The 16030-nt window shown below is 40.4% G+C and overlaps 1 protein-coding gene across 3 annotated transcripts in view; it reads right to left on the minus strand.

Moving 5' to 3' along the window:
- LOC124622101 (zinc finger protein Xfin-like) overlaps positions 1–15714 on the minus strand; it is a 76780-nt gene extending 61066 nt beyond the window's left edge. For all 3 annotated transcript variants that reach the window (XM_047147703.1, XM_047147704.1, XM_047147705.1), the window contains exons 1-5: positions 15267–15714; positions 14747–14867; positions 14321–14650; positions 4521–4601; positions 4309–4380 (exon numbers count right to left, since the gene is read on the minus strand). In XM_047147703.1, coding sequence (XP_047003659.1) covers positions 4309–4380; positions 4521–4601; positions 14321–14650; positions 14747–14867; positions 15267–15470 — 808 coding nt within the window. In that variant the 5' untranslated portion in view covers positions 15471–15714. The remainder of the gene's footprint in view (positions 1–4308; positions 4381–4520; positions 4602–14320; positions 14651–14746; positions 14868–15266) is intronic.
- Positions 15715–16030: the final 316 nt, after the last annotated feature.

Raw genomic sequence — 16030 nt, forward strand, 5'->3', positions numbered from 1 at the left:
ATGTAAGACATATGGGAGGACCAAGAAAGTTTCCTATTGAGCATGAGCCCCAGGAATTTCGTTGTTTCATTAAACTGAAGAGCAACAGGTCCCAGATGTAAAGACAGTGGAATAAACCAATTGCGCCGCCAGAAATTCATACAAACAGTTTACCAGTGGGGAAATGAAAGCCATTGTCAATGCTCCACGAGTAAAGAAGATCGAGATGCTGCTCAATGAGATAGGTTCATGTAGAACTGCAATAGATCGCAAAATCGTCGACGGAAAGGGAGTTGGAGATGCCCGGCAGAAGACAAGCCATTACATGGTCTATGGTGATAGCAAAGAGGATGAAGGTCGAGGAACACATTTTCCTGGATAAAGGTGTCTGACAAGAAAGAACCCAAATGTACCTTGAAAACTTGGTGTTTTAAAAATTCCTGAAGGAAATGGGGCAGGCGACAATGGAAGCCCCACATGTAGAAAATACAGATGTAGGCTTCCTCCAAATCGAAAAACATAACCACAGTCTCGGATTTCTTCAGAAAATCATTCATGACATGGGTGGACAAAGCGATGAAGTGCTCAACTGCAGATGGCTTGCTTGATATCCACACTGTGCAGTAGTTAGTAAATTCTGAGAGACTAGCCACTATACCAGCCGGGCATGAACCATACATTCCATCACCTTGCAAACACAGATGGTGAGAGAAATAGAGTGGTAGCTAGAAGGAAGGCATTTGTCCTTACGGTGATTAGGTACAGGTATGAGAGTGGCTTCACCCCAGTATCTGCCCTGATGCAGTTGTACGTATGAAGCAGAAAGTGCCTGCCGACAAGAGAAAGGAGCTGCAACATCTGAATGTGAAAAGTGACTGGCCCTGGGGTGGAGGATCGGGATGAATTGAGTGCACAAGCTAACTCCCTCATAGTAAAGGTGGCATTGGAGCACTCATGATTCTGAAAAGAGAAGGGTATCGCACAAGCCTCCTCCGCTTGTTTCTGATGGAGGAAGGCAGAGTGATAGTGGGAGGAGCTCGAGATCTCTGCAAATTGTGGCCCTAGATGTTGGAGATAACAATAGGGTCCGTGATGACATTGTCTGCTATTGTCAGGCCAGAAATTGGGGAATGGATCTTGGTCCCAGAGAGCCGTTAGAGGTTGGCCCACATGACAGAAGAGGGGGTGGAATTGTAAAAGAACTAGCGAATGAACTACAGCCGGCTTTTTTGCTATCCCGAAGAACGCAATGACACTGTGCACACATCTGTTTATAATGAATACAGTTTTCCATCGTAGGATGATGGTTAAAAACAAAGAGAGCACGTCACTGTGTGTGTGAATTGCATCATAGCATGCCTCAGTCCACCAAGGGACCAGGACACCGTGTGGTACAGAGGAAGTGCGAGGAACGGAATGTTCTGTAGCAGTAAGGATAACATTTGTAAGATATTCCACCTGGTCATCGCAACTGAGGAAATGTTGTTCATCGAAGGTTGCCAGAGAGGAGTAAAATCTTCTGTTATTTGGGAGTGCCCGGAGGTGGGGTAGGAGATGGTAGTGCACACTGCTGACACGGAGGTCAGCCTGGCAAGGGTATCATGTGATGACACCCTCAAAGAGGATGTTTGGGTCGGCGAAGGAGATGACTGTTTGCCTTTGTTTGACTTCATCAAGCCTTTCTGGTTAGCAGAGGAAGACTTAGGTGTTGGCTGGCTAGACAACATGGGAAGTCTTCACAGGAGTATTCATTCTGTCCTTTCCGGGCTGCCAGTTGTGTAGCTGGTGACTTTGCCACATGAGGTGAGAGTTTGGTGGTGTGTTGCCCAGTTGGAGGGGAGACGGGGACGCTATCAAGACGCTTGGCGATTTCACAGTTGCGTGCTAAATTTGAAGTCGCATGTCTGCGTGGCCATGTCCTTTGTGGAGCGAGATGTAGCAAGAACAGTACTTTATATGCCAGATGGTAGGATGCAGGGTTTCCGACTACCCAACAACTTGCGAGCGACCATGTAAAGTACTTTTTCCTTCACACGCATCTCCTGGAGAGGCTGTTCATCAAGATACACGGGACAATCGTGGGAGATGGCATCACTGCCATTGCAGTTGATGCAGTGGGGAGGAGGAGATGGACGATTGCCCTCGTGAGGATCCCTACCACAGGTTACACATTGGCTGGGTGTCGACAGGACTCTCGAATGGGTTGTAATGATGAAAATGGTAGCAAAGTGCCATTGCATAAATGAGAGCACAATTTCATAGGGCCAGCAACTACATCAACATCTTTCTGAATAATAAACAGATTTATAGTAGCGAAGGACTAACCGTCTTCAGTACATGAAACCATGAAGAAGCCTGGTGCAGCTGGGAGGGTCTTTGAATCATTAGCCTCATTCTATTTACGTTTCGTAGCCAGTGACTGTGAAGGAAGATGATTGGCTCATTGGGAGAAAATCCTCCATGATTGTCAGCATCTCTGATGGCTCACTCCTTCCAACTGGAGGCCCCCTTCAGCAGGGGTCACATCTGCCTTAGGTGATTGTTCGCACCTCAGGTCACACCTCCTGAGATAATCGGTAATTTGGGAAGGTAGCAGCTCAAGCAATCATCCTTCCCTGGACCTGGCCTGTGCCAGGGGGGTATGTGCGAACCCTACCTGTTGACCCGGGGCTGGAAATTACGCATTACCCAGTCACCTATTACACATCAGACGCACGAGCCGGCCTTCAGGAGAGGACAGGAAGGAAGAAGAAAAAGAGAAACTCCAGATGCTGAAGCAGAGGAAGGTTAGTAGAAGGTGAATGAAGAAATAAAAAAGGAACAGCGGAGAATATGCTGATATTGACTACCGAAAATGCAGAATACATTTCCAAAAACAGCTCAGACATGTTCTCCAAGGGAGGGGAAAAAGAACAGCAAGAGCATGCAGCATAGAAGAGAAAAGATATTGCAAAGACTGGGGCCCTGTGGTAGCGCAGCACGAACGAGCCAAAGAGCGGCGAGCCCCCTGAGGGAGGTGTTTTAGTGCTAGTTGCATTTACACAATAGCTTGACGTCTTTTTAGGATTCATAAACATTTTATTTTATCTGTTTTTACTTTTCTGTTGTTATATCACGTACTGACATATTCTAGTCCTTCATCACAAATTTTCATCTCCCATAACAATCTGAATAATTTCTTTTATCTCAAATATACATTTCTTCAATCTCTTCATCATTGAGGAGCTAGTTGGCACATAAACTTGTACTATTAAGGTGGGTGTGGGTTTCATGTTTATCTTGGTTACAATAATACATTCACTATGTTGTTCATATTAAACAACTTCTGCATTATCCCTATTTGCTTTTAAATTTATAACCCTGAATTCACCTGACCACAAGTACAGCTCCCGCTGCCACAGAACTTCACTAATTCCCACTATATCTAATGTCAACCTATTCATTTCCCTTTTTCAGTTTTCTACTTTACCTGCCCAATTAAGGGAACTAACATTCCACACTCTGACACGTAGAAGGCCAATTTTGTTTCTCCTGATGAGTACATTCTCCTGAATAGTCCCCTCCTGGAGATCCAAATAGGGGACTGTTTCAGCTCCAGAATATTTTATCTGAACGGGTGCCATCATCATACAGTAGAGCTGCATGCCCTAAGGAAAAGTAATGCTGCAGTTTCCCCTTGCTTTCAGCCATTTGCAGTAAAAGCACAGCAAGGCCGTTTTGGTCAATGTTAGAAGGCCGGATCAGTCAATCATCCTGACAGTTACCCCTGCAACTACTGAAAAGGCTGGTGACCCCATTTAGGAACCACACAGTTGTCTAGTCTCTCAACATATGCCCCTCTGATGTGGTTGCACCTATGGTACAGTTATCTGTATCACTGAGGGACACAAACCATCCTACCAACTGTAAGTTCTGGAGGTGGTATGCCATTGCCTTACTCCGATCTTTGAACTGACTTACCCAGCCAGATTAGGGGAACCTACAGTTTAATGTATACTCTGAATCATGGTGCAACTTGGCCTTTTTTACAACAAAACATTGCCAGAGGTGAAAGAAGTGACAGATAAAAATCATAGGACTGACAGGAGGATCTAAGCCAAGACCTTTCAATTTGCAGTCTGGCATTTTACCACTGAGCTGTTATTTTCATATAAGCTACGAAAAATGCATGGGGGTTCCACTATTAACCTAAACTTATAATAACTTATTAGAATTGCTTTGTCTTTGTAATGAAAAGGAAAAAGTTGTTTGAAAATAAATTACGGCTGCTGAAGGGTGAATCACAACACTCTGTCATGCGGAGCACTGCATGTATCCTCCATCTCATACCTGGTGTGCTGTGTAGCAACTCTTGCTGCCATGACATGGCATCTACTTCCTCCACCGTCACAATGACAGGCCCTGCAAATAAATTTGAAATCAGGATGTAGACATAGTACACTGGAACACAAAAGTGTCATTGTGCACATATGAATGTAGAGAATAGTCACACTGCATTGCCATGCAGTGCACTACATGGAATTCACCATCTCATCTCATACCTGGTGTGATGTGCTGTACTTCTTGCTTCCATGTTGTGCCACTGTCTTCCATCACAGTAACATCGTACATACTCTTGGGCTCTGCAAATAAATTTCAAATCAGAGTTCAGATAATACTGACAGGTACTGAACTGACATTGTACATATATACTCATGTTGATCTAATCTCCACAGAGCTGAGCACATGAACAATTGGTTTAATATTACCACCAACTGACTGCAAATTTGTCATGCCAACTCTTTACACAGAAGCATTCCTAAGATATTGCAGCTTTCTCCTGCATCAGGGAGAGCATAACAATTTTGGTTTCTTTGTAGAAAATAGCCTCTTTTGCAGCACAAGTTTTTTGTGGTTCCTCTTTGGGCTAGTGAGGGTACTACCACCATGGATTCGAAAGGCAGCTATGTTTGCCTTCAATAACGTCACCATTGTTTTGGCTAACTGAATTTCACTACCTGACATTCCAGTGACATTTTCAGAAAACACTGAAATACTCTTTTCTCCTCATCTGACAGTCTAGCTGGCATGCTGGAGTTAGCATTTCCACTTCACCCAAAATTTCTCCCCTCTCTTCAACTACTGATCTGTCTACAGCATCAATAACAACCATATCTGAAAGATTTAGGTATTTGCAAGGGAATTTCAACCATGCCTTCCATTCAGGAAACAATGTGTATGTACTGACACATACAGGTAAATATCTTTTATAAGTGATAGTAACATTCCACAGAATCCTCACACAAACTGAATTTAAGTAAATCTAGGGTCATTTTTATATGTAAAGTATGGGGCTAGGTTCTCATTACTCACATATCAAGCTTAAAACAGCAAAGTTTCTAAATAGGCTCTGGATCATCTACATCTCATGGTGCTATAGTCAGTTCAGTTTCAGTGACTGATTACCTTGTATGCAAATCCTTTGTAGCTGAAGCATTCTCGATAGGTGCATAACATTCATTTGAAGTGCCACACTGGCTTGCAAAGAAATGTTTAATTGTTGGCTGTCTAGTCCTCTTTGCCCAGTTGATTATACAACTCTTTGTAACATTAAGAGAATGTTCAACTTCCCTCTTCAGTATTGTACATTTGACTTCTTCAGGATCATATTCTTTAAAAATTGTCATTGCCATGTCAATCAATCTGGAGGTCTCAGGCATTTTCTTCATTGTCCGGTCTCTAATAAGCTGAATTTCCTCAACTTCTGTTCCTTCTTTAGTACTGAAAATGGTCAAATCTTTGTTGCTCAGGTCCTCAGAAGGACATGGGTTAATTCAATCAGCAATGCCATGTCACACTTTCTCTTGTTACAATGCTGATATCACTGATCACTTCATCTTCTTGCACTGACACAGCTTTGGGCCACAGTTTCATCCACACATCATCCATATATTTTGCAGGGTTGTCAATCTATACATCTCTAATAACACCACTCACCTTAAAATTAGACTGTCACCCGAAAAACTTGATAGTTTGTCATTGGAATCACATTTTCTATGAGATTGGAGAACATTTTATACATTCACCTTTCTCATACTGATCCAACCCTTTTAACTTTATTTCTAATGAATATGACCTTTGTACATGCTTCCTTCCCTCAATAGGCACACTGTTTCCTTTTACCCAACATTTTAAATATAGCCCCTTTAAGTGCAACTCCACACTCTGCTGACCTGAACTGACGATTCACATCAAGGCAAACATGACAGACGATGCGTGTTGATGTGCACTAATGCATTACTGTTTCTGCATAACGTTGACAGGTGCAGCACTGGACTGAGAAACTAAAAATCGCACTAATGCAAACACATTGATAACTAATCTGCATAAATAGGGTCTGCCTCCATTCAATTTATTGCTGCAATCAATACGTAACAAAGAATACCAATGAATGCATGTCTTACCGTCACTGCACACTAATAAGTACTGAACTGTCAGTTATTTTCCTTTACAACATAAACTTCAGGTGCTTTTGAGGATGGTACAGTTTGTAGCTTCCAAGGAGTTCACCCTCAATCCTGATGGTGTGAACCTTTCTAATCACTGTGGTGCGCCATTTTTCCATCAGTGTTCATGGAGCATGGTAATGGTTTGTTTTGAACATTTCTTGAATGTCGATGACATCCATTTCATGAAGTGCAATACATACATCCTGCAGAAGGCTGATCTCTGCACCTCCCAGATACTCATTTTCTATTGCCCTCCTGATGCATATGGTGAGTCATTAGCAGTGAACATTTTTCCTGTCATAATCGAACACTTTTAAATGAGTGTTACTAAAGATTGAGCTTGCGACTTTGCACTCAAGGGATTCCTTGTGAGCCTATCAGTGGTGGAGGATGGCATCATGGAGTTGGTATGAGCAAATGTCGGGATAGCCATTCCCACAAATTTTCGTAGGTGCAGGGCCTCATATGTCTTGCAGATACACTATTGCTTTTGAAAGCATATTAAAGTCTCAGGAAAATTTAAAATGTGTGCTGTAAATGTTGTTTATTTTGCTGGCAATTTTGTCTGTTATGCAGTTTATTCATTACTATAGTATTTGTATGAACTCGTGTAACTTTTGAATAACCAAAAAGGATTCTCCTGATTTGGCTATGCTTCTTTCATTTATACCATTACCTTACCGTGTTAATAGCAAGAGCATCAGCATTTACATATTCGAAGAATCCTTTTTGTAGGTACCTCCTTAACACCACCACTAAATTCATGAACAGACGTTACCCTTATCAGATGAGCTAGAGTTAATACCATATTCTATAGAACATTTGTGCAATTATTTTGAAAATTATGTATGATGTCACTTTATGGGCTATAGTTGTGGGCAATACCAACATCTATGACTCTACCTGTCTGCTTTGACCCCATGATGTTATCAAGATGGCAGACACACTTATTTCCAGCAAATAAAATATTGCGACCATAACATTATTAAATACATTGTGCACATAATTTAAATTTCAGTTTCAAAACATCGAAGAAACAGAATATATTGTATGGCCTCTCAAACTCAACAATAGAAAACAATTTCGTCATATGTAAATGTTCCAGGCTGGTCAGCTGTTCACAAAACGACATTTCTTGGGTTGATTTGGTGGAAGAGACCAAACAGTGAGGTCATCGGATTAGGGAAGGTTGGGGAAGAAAGTTAGCCATGCCCTTTCAAAGGGACCATCTCAGCATTTGCCAGAAGCGATTTAGTGAAATCACAGAAAACCTAAATCAGAATGGCTAGATGCGGGATCGAACCATCGTCTTCCCGAATGCAACTCCAGTGTGCTAACCACTGCACCACCTCGCTCGGTAACACTGTTTCTTTTTTCGGGCGGCATGGCACACAACATGTTACACACTACACATGTAAACATGTTCAACTATGTACAAGCAAATAGTTCGCTAAACTGAAAGAATGGATGTACAACTAAAAGCTTGTGTAGTTTAATTTAATTATTTCCGGTGTGTACAATATGACAGCAGAGGGGATTAACTGGGGCACAGATGCGGAACATTGACTGTGTGCCTATTCCTGTTTCTCTTCTGTAGTGATTTCGCTGGTCAGTGGCCTCTTGATCAGTGACTGGACGTAGTTCTAGGTAGCAGTCAGTTTGTGAGACATCAAAACTAGATCGAGCTATGAATAGCCCGTATAAATTTTTAAAATATAGTAAACATAAGAGTGAAAATATGCAATAACCGGTGAAAAGGTGCCAAAGAGCAAATGCATATGCAACATGCAAATGCATATAATCCGATCTCTGCCACTCTACTGGCTGTGCAAGTGTGGAGCAGCACGCTCTTGCATGGCAATTATCCTATCCACACTGGTGAAGGGTTGGAATGACGCTGGTGCACAAAAGACTCTCATAACCAGTAAGAGTAAAGGTAACAGGGCCCTCACCACTCATCTTCTCAAAAAAAGGTGGCCCTATGATAAATGATGCCACTAACCCACACCACTGGAGATGAAGTGGTACTGGTTGATATATGTGCAGATTTTCTGTTGCCCTTATTCTGCAATCTTGCATATTGACATGTCCCTAGACATTGAAATGGGCTTTGTCTGTGCACAGAATGTATCATTGCCATTCACTGTCTACTTACATGAAAGCGCAATATTCCGGAACTGTTTTACTTGTCTGCAAGTCAGCAGGAAGCAAATCCTGAAGGGATATTCCATATAAAGTAGGACACACATACAATTTTTAAATGTTAAAAATTGGGTACTTTTTATACACTGAAAAGGCTGGACTTTTTACTGTATGGAGCCATTTATAAAAGGCCATATATCTTTCATGTGATGGAAGTGTGAATTATTGGTGACTTTTGACCTTCACTTCAACTAACTGGCAGGTAAGAATTAGTATATCATTATTTATATTACAGTTACATATCCTAATGTATTGCATAGATAGTATAAAATCGAAGTACGTAAATTACAGTTTGGGATATATAATATAATAAAACAACATGGACTTCCATGTAACATGAGCCACTTCCATGTAATTAAGTTTTCATATTAAGAGGAATGTTAAGAGCTAAATTCATCATGTTCAATAATTTACTTCTTTGTTTCAATGCATAACTAATACCATTATTAAAAATTTCCCAATTTCAATCAATATTGTAAAAATGCAAAATTAAATGTGTAACGTGAGCCACATAATCTAAGTCACAATTACATTTTTTTAAGGTTAAAAGAATAGGATACTCTATCAGAAGTAGAAAGACAGAAAAGAAGGTAGGAAAATATGAAGAATTTAAGACGAAGCACCTGGAAGAAGTTATAAAAAGTCACCAGAAGCAGAAACAAAAGTTCCAGCAGTTGAGTCCACAAAAGCAATGATTGTTATTAGAAGAAAGAAGAGCTAAAACTAGGGAGAGATTTAGGAAACAAAGCACAATGTAAGATCAGCAACCTAGTAAAGCAGCTTTGTCATTGTGCAAGTCACATAGCGCTCTACGTAAAGCCACGGCTCAAGCTGACCTTTTTTTCCATCTTCACGATGACGTAAAGTCTTAGTTGTTCGTGAGTTGTTCAGTGTGGAAATTAATCAGATGGGAAGTCTGAAAGACCCAGTCTTAGCAGTAAGTCACAAAATAGAGGCCTTAGTTCTCAAACTAGTGACTTGGTAACTGATTCCTACTATCATGACGAAGTCAGTCAGTCACAGTCACCAGGTACCCAGGATACAATAGTGATCAGAGAAAATAATGAGAAAAGGATAGCTCATATTTATCACTTAGTCATGTCAATCATGGAAACATACGGGGTATTGAAATAGGAACATCCTGAAGTTCAAATTGGGAAATCTAAGTTTGCAGAAGTACAGCCTCTACATGTTCAATTAAGCAGCGAATTACCTCATAATGTATGTTTGTGCAAATATCATGAAAATTTCATAAATGCTATCAGAAACCCTCATAAGAAACATGATAATATCCCAGCTTACAGTAACACATTTTTATCAACCATCATATGCCAGACACCCAGTGAGCTTTGTTGGCGGAATGAAAGTGAGACAAATCAAAATAGTAGAGGTTTCAATGAAACCTATAAAACTCACAAGCTGGAAATTGTAAATTTATCATGGTTTGTTTGGAAGATGGAAGAAAACGACACTAAAATAATTATAGTCAAAGAAGAAGGCTCTGCAGCTGATATAGCAAAATACATTATCTCCAAAAATCCTTAACTTCTTCTTCATCTCTACACAAGTAACTCAGTCTGCATCTTATTATCAGCAAAAAGAAATGGTTCTGAGCAAAGATTCTAAGGAGTTAGCATTGCTGCATATTGATTTTGCTGAAAACTACACTTCTGTTCATCAAGATGAGTTGCGAAGTGCACAAGCACAAGTTAGTATTTTTACTGTGTGACTGTGGCATTCAGGTTCTCAAGCTGCTGCTGTTTCAGACAGTTTAACCCATTCCAAGGATGCTGTGATTACATCACTGGTCAACTATAACTGAAAATTTGAAGGTAATTTCAATTTGGTCAGATGGACCTGCCTCACAATTTCAAAACAAGTATATTACTGCTGCTGTACCTCAACTTCATATGTTGCACAATTTGGAAATCAAACTGAACTTTTTTGCTACATCCCACAGTAAAGGAGCTGTACATGGAATTGGTGCAGTTGCGAAATGGCAAGTGTGGAATGTAGAAAAAAAGTGAAAATTCATAGCAGGTGATGCATTAGCTTTTGCACAGTCAGCTGCAAGCACCACAACTATGAGGGTTTTTCATACGCCCACTGATGAAATTCAAGGTCTCAAAGTGAAACTTTGTGTGGCTAAAATATTTTCTTCTGCATCGTCAATACCAAACATAAAAAACATTCACTGCTTTCACTGCAAGAAAGGAGTACTACAAACATATCTGTTGTCTCCAAAGAATTTCCTTGCTGCAAAAATGGTTCAAATGGCTCTGAGCACTACGGGACTTAACATCTATGGTCATCAGTCCCCTAGAACTTAGAACTACTTAAACCTAACTAACCTAAGGACAGCACACAACACCCAGTCATCACGAAGCAGAGAAAATCCCTGACCCCGCCGGGAATCGAACCCGGGCGTGGGAAGCGAGAACGCTACCGCACGACCACAAGCTGCGGACTCCTTGCTGCAGATCACCATACTGAAGAAACTATAGAAAGTGTGAAAGTTGGAGACTGGTACAAAGTAGAATATGATGGTAAATCCTATGCTGAAGAAGCACATGCAATTTTTGGAAATTCTTACCTAATCAGTGAAATAGAGCATGCTGGTCAATATTGGAAATGGCCTGCAAAATGTGATGAAATTCTGTTCACACAGAACAAAATTATAAGGAAAATTAATCCACCTGATGATGTCAATGCAAGACGATGTTTTCAGTTCTCTGACGTTTCACTGAGTTGGAATACAACATGGTATGTCTGAAACTAAATAATGCATCAACCCAACCGACCTAATCCCAAAAAACCTGCCCCATTCTCCAGAACTCCTCCTCCCCCCCCCCCCCCCCCCTTTACAACCCTATCCTACTCAACTCACAATCATTGGCCTGTATATTTTCCCCTACTGCCCTCAGGAAACAACAAACCACACAATATTTATTCAGCTTATTTTCCCAGATGCTATGCTCTTATAATTTATCATACTGTTTAAAAACTGAAATGTTAATGTTTAGCTTATCATATTTGGTAAACAACATTTTCATTTGCTCTGCCTGCGAGAAAATGTTTTTCCAACAATAGGTAGCAAGTAACAAGAGTCACGCACTTTTTTCAATATATTGCGATATTTTACACGGTATAAATATTTATAGAAATCTGTACCTGTGTCATTTGAATGACAACCTAATATGCATTTTCTGTGATAAAAACCAGATCCACACACCTAATAGTTTGAGGACACTTTTGACGTAAAACATACTTAGCAATAGGATGTCCCAAATCTGTAACACGAGTCACAATATAAATAACCTTGTTCTTTAATTTTAATTTTCTTCCCTGCTTAAATATTAATTTCAGATCTTTGTCCAAGTAACACAATATACAATGATTATTTACATTAAAAAATAAAGGTTTATAGATCAATAAAAGGTCAACATAATAAAACACTGAGTTCAAAATGTAACAGGAGTCACCATGGAATCTATCTGAACTTCATTGATTTTGTATTGATAGCAAAACAGGCTGTTTCGTAGGGTTTTGTGCACCATACTTACAGGCATATCCAGCTTTTGTGCAATTCCTCAGGCACTTAATGAAACATATCGTACATAATACACAAAAAAAGGAGAAACCAAGAAAAGAAAATACTTATCAATCAAAGCCACATACAAATAAACATAGGTTGCCTCCTCCCCCGCCCCCCCCCCCCCACAAAAAGGAACAAAATCTTCTAACTCCCTAACCCCCGCTTTCCCCAGGAAACCAAAACCAACTGATCCAATATCACTGCCAAACACAACACCCATACCAAAATTTAAAAAACAAAAATTAACGGCCTTAATTTTCTTATCTTTTTTTATTAAGAAAGAAAGCCCAAACCAGTCACTTGGAGATGAAACTACCCACCGCACCTAACCCAAAAACCTGCCCAACCCTCCACAACCCCCCCCCCCCCCCCTTTTCCAACCCCAACCTACTCACCACACAACCATTGGCCTATATATTTTCCCCTACTGCCTTCAGTAAACAACAAAACACATTTTTATTCAGCGCCCTCTTTTGACAGCAGTACTCATGTGTGACTGCAAGGTCGAAGAGTGCGTCTTCCCCTTCATGTAAAGGATTTAATCTCCCCACCCCCAAACACCTTTATTGTACTGGTACATACCACAGTACAATAATTTTTAAAATCAAAACACTGATCAAAAACTAAATGATCATACATCCTTTTCCCTACAGTGTTATATGATGAAAATGTATCAAACTACAGTAGTCCCCTCCTCACTGTATTCCTCAGCCACACAAACTAAAAACCTTTTAGTTCTGTTCTGAAGCGCCAAATGGCAACTTCTGAACCCCTCCCATGCTTTCTTTCCCCAAACTTTGATCATGGATTTCCACAATCACCCCCAGCTCTGCCAACTTATCCCTGTATTCAGAACACACTTCCCTACAAAACCAATACCAATCTAAAACACTAAAAGCACTCATTCCAGTCTCATGTGTACAGAGATAAATAGAAGAATGATGAAAGAATAATAAACTAAATATCTTGGATGGTGAACCTAGATTTCTCAATCCAGGTTTCTCTAGATATGGATCACAACACAATATCACTGACACCGCCACATATAACATTTCCTGGCCCATGAAACAGGGACTTAGGTCAACTATATATGTTCACGACAAACCTTACACCAAGCACATTCCACAATCAAGTCAATACCCTATGAAACTTCCTGGTAGATTAAAACTGTGTGCCCAACCGAGACTCGAACTCGGGACCGTTGCCTTTCGCTACCGACTGAGCTACCGAAGCACAACTCACGCCCAGTGACTAGATACTGGCAGAAGTAAAGCTGTGAGGACCGGGCGTGAGTCGTGCTTCAGTAGCTCAGATGGTAGAGCACTTGCCCGCAAAAGGCAAAGGTCCCGAGTTCGAGTCTCAGTCGGGCACACAGTTTTAATCTGCCAGGAAGTTTCATATCAGCGCACACTCCGCTGCAGAGTGAAAATCTCATTCTGGAAGTCAATACCCTGCTCACATCAAGTCATCTCCTAATGCAACCAGCAACGAATGACAATCTCCTCCGTCATATCCATTGCTAACTGAAAAACATAATTATATTTTGGAGTGTTAGAAACATAAGGCACCAACAACATATTACTCAAACATGAAACATGAATGCATAACCCCAAAACATAAAATCAAAGTAACTCGCTGCTGCTGTAGCACACACTATTGCAATCTCAAGTTAACACAATGAGTGAACACTAGCTCACTAACATACCTAACACAAACAACTTTGAAATAGTCACGAGATACTACAACACACAATCTACAAACACGAGCTGACAAACACCACCACCTTGATATCACACACACAACACAAGGCACTTACTCCAGAGATCAAAGCAGGTGTGTGTGTGTGTGTGTGTGTGTGTGTGTGTGTGTGTGTGTGTGTGTGAGTAATGCCAACGCCAGGGGGGGGGGGGGGGGGGGGTGTTCCAAATGTTGACCATTACGGGTAATTGCAAACAAGCACACTGTCTTCATGTTTTTAGTTAAAATTTCATTTATGACCTGTCAGCCAGGCTAATATTTTTAAGATCACTGTGATGTTAGTCCAATTATTACTTACCAAGTACTATTTGGCCAGTAACCATTGCTTTGTCAGCATGAGCAAAATGGAGAGGCCCCACAGAAAAGTTATGACCTGTGTGGGTCATGTAAAATTTGACACTTATTTTGCCTGATGGCATCTTTGTCACTATCAAAGATGCTGGACATGTTTGGTCAATTTTGTTTGATGCTCTCAATCTTTTGCCAAAACTACTTTTCACGGCAGATCGCGAACGGTGGCAAATGTAGTATAAACGGGATTTCTCACTGTCAACCATCCTTTCACCAGTTCTCTTTGTAAAGAAAACTTTCTCATCACCCTCCATCTTCAATTTCCACTGCAGAAACTCTGAAAATGAAACTAATATCAGTAACAAGTTCAAAACACAGCAAGCATGTATTCATTTCGAAAGTGATAGTGCATAGATGTATTGTGCTTCCTTACGTTCCATTGAATCAAACTCCAGTTCTTTAGTTTCCATACTTATTCCATGCTCACATTCCAGGTGACCTCTTAGTTCCTCCCTCGTACGACATATGAAATCATCACACTCCGTGCACGACAGCTTAAAAACAACAAGGCAGATTATATAGTTTAAAGGGGCCACCAATTCTGAGCACAAATGTGGACAGCATAACACAAAGTAACATTTACGAAATTAAAACACACATATTACCTCCAACCAAGTAAATTCATTGGCCAACAATACAAAGAAAAATACAGAATTAAAAACAACATGTACAGGGGGTTTATTAGTTCGAGTGCGCTATTTAGGCAAGAAATTAAAAAAAAACTAGAATGGTAACACAGTAGGCCTAGCTCACTTCCACCACAACTCAACATGCCCTTTCAACTGACACAAATCTCGCAAAACACATGGAATGGAAGTATTGCTTTCCAAGAAAATTAACATTTTACACCAAAACTTAAACATTTTTTCTGTAAAATGATATATTTTACGTACTTTTTGTGGAGCGGGTCTGTGAGTTTTCTTGTGACGCTCGAGGGCAGCGATAGTCGAAAACTTTCTATCACACAAGTCGCATGTTTCTTTATCCTTATCTAAATTTACGTCCATGTCGTGAAATACTCTCAAATGTCTGTATAAATCCTTCCTGAACGTAAAACTGATACCACATATTTCGCATAATGCCTTATACGAATCCATATTTCCATAAAAATATGCAATGAAACACGGAAGTACAATATTGCCTATGCGGAAGCTATTTCTGGGTAGAAAAACTACTTGTTGAAGTACAAACTTGTTACAGATCTCGGGAATTCTTCCTTAAAAAGATACACTTAGCAGGCTACTGCGATGATCGAAACGACAACAAATTTGCCGCTCAAAGGCAGAGATTGTAAACAGAACAACAATAAATGTGTCAATACACCGACTTCAGACGAACGCCAATTGCATCGTACTCAAAGTATCCATTGCAAGCAAAGACAAACTCTGTTCGGTTGCCAGCAATATCGCTGCAATCGGTTGCTCGCCTAGACCATAGACATGTCGACCATACACGATCCAGTCACCAAGCAAAATCTACCAACAGGACATTTCAGCAGATACATAGCTTCACAGAAATTACCACATCTTTCTTTTTATTTTGTCTTCTAGCATATACTATTTAGCCACCATGATTTAAAAAGTGACAATTATAGCAAGATAACATTTAACATCAGCCAGACAGACTTTGTTGAAGATACATTTGTAAATGCGTCTTC

This window comes from Schistocerca americana, chromosome 7, assembly GCF_021461395.2.
Source record: "Schistocerca americana isolate TAMUIC-IGC-003095 chromosome 7, iqSchAmer2.1, whole genome shotgun sequence".
Classification (NCBI taxonomy): Eukaryota; Metazoa; Arthropoda; class Insecta; order Orthoptera; family Acrididae; genus Schistocerca; species Schistocerca americana.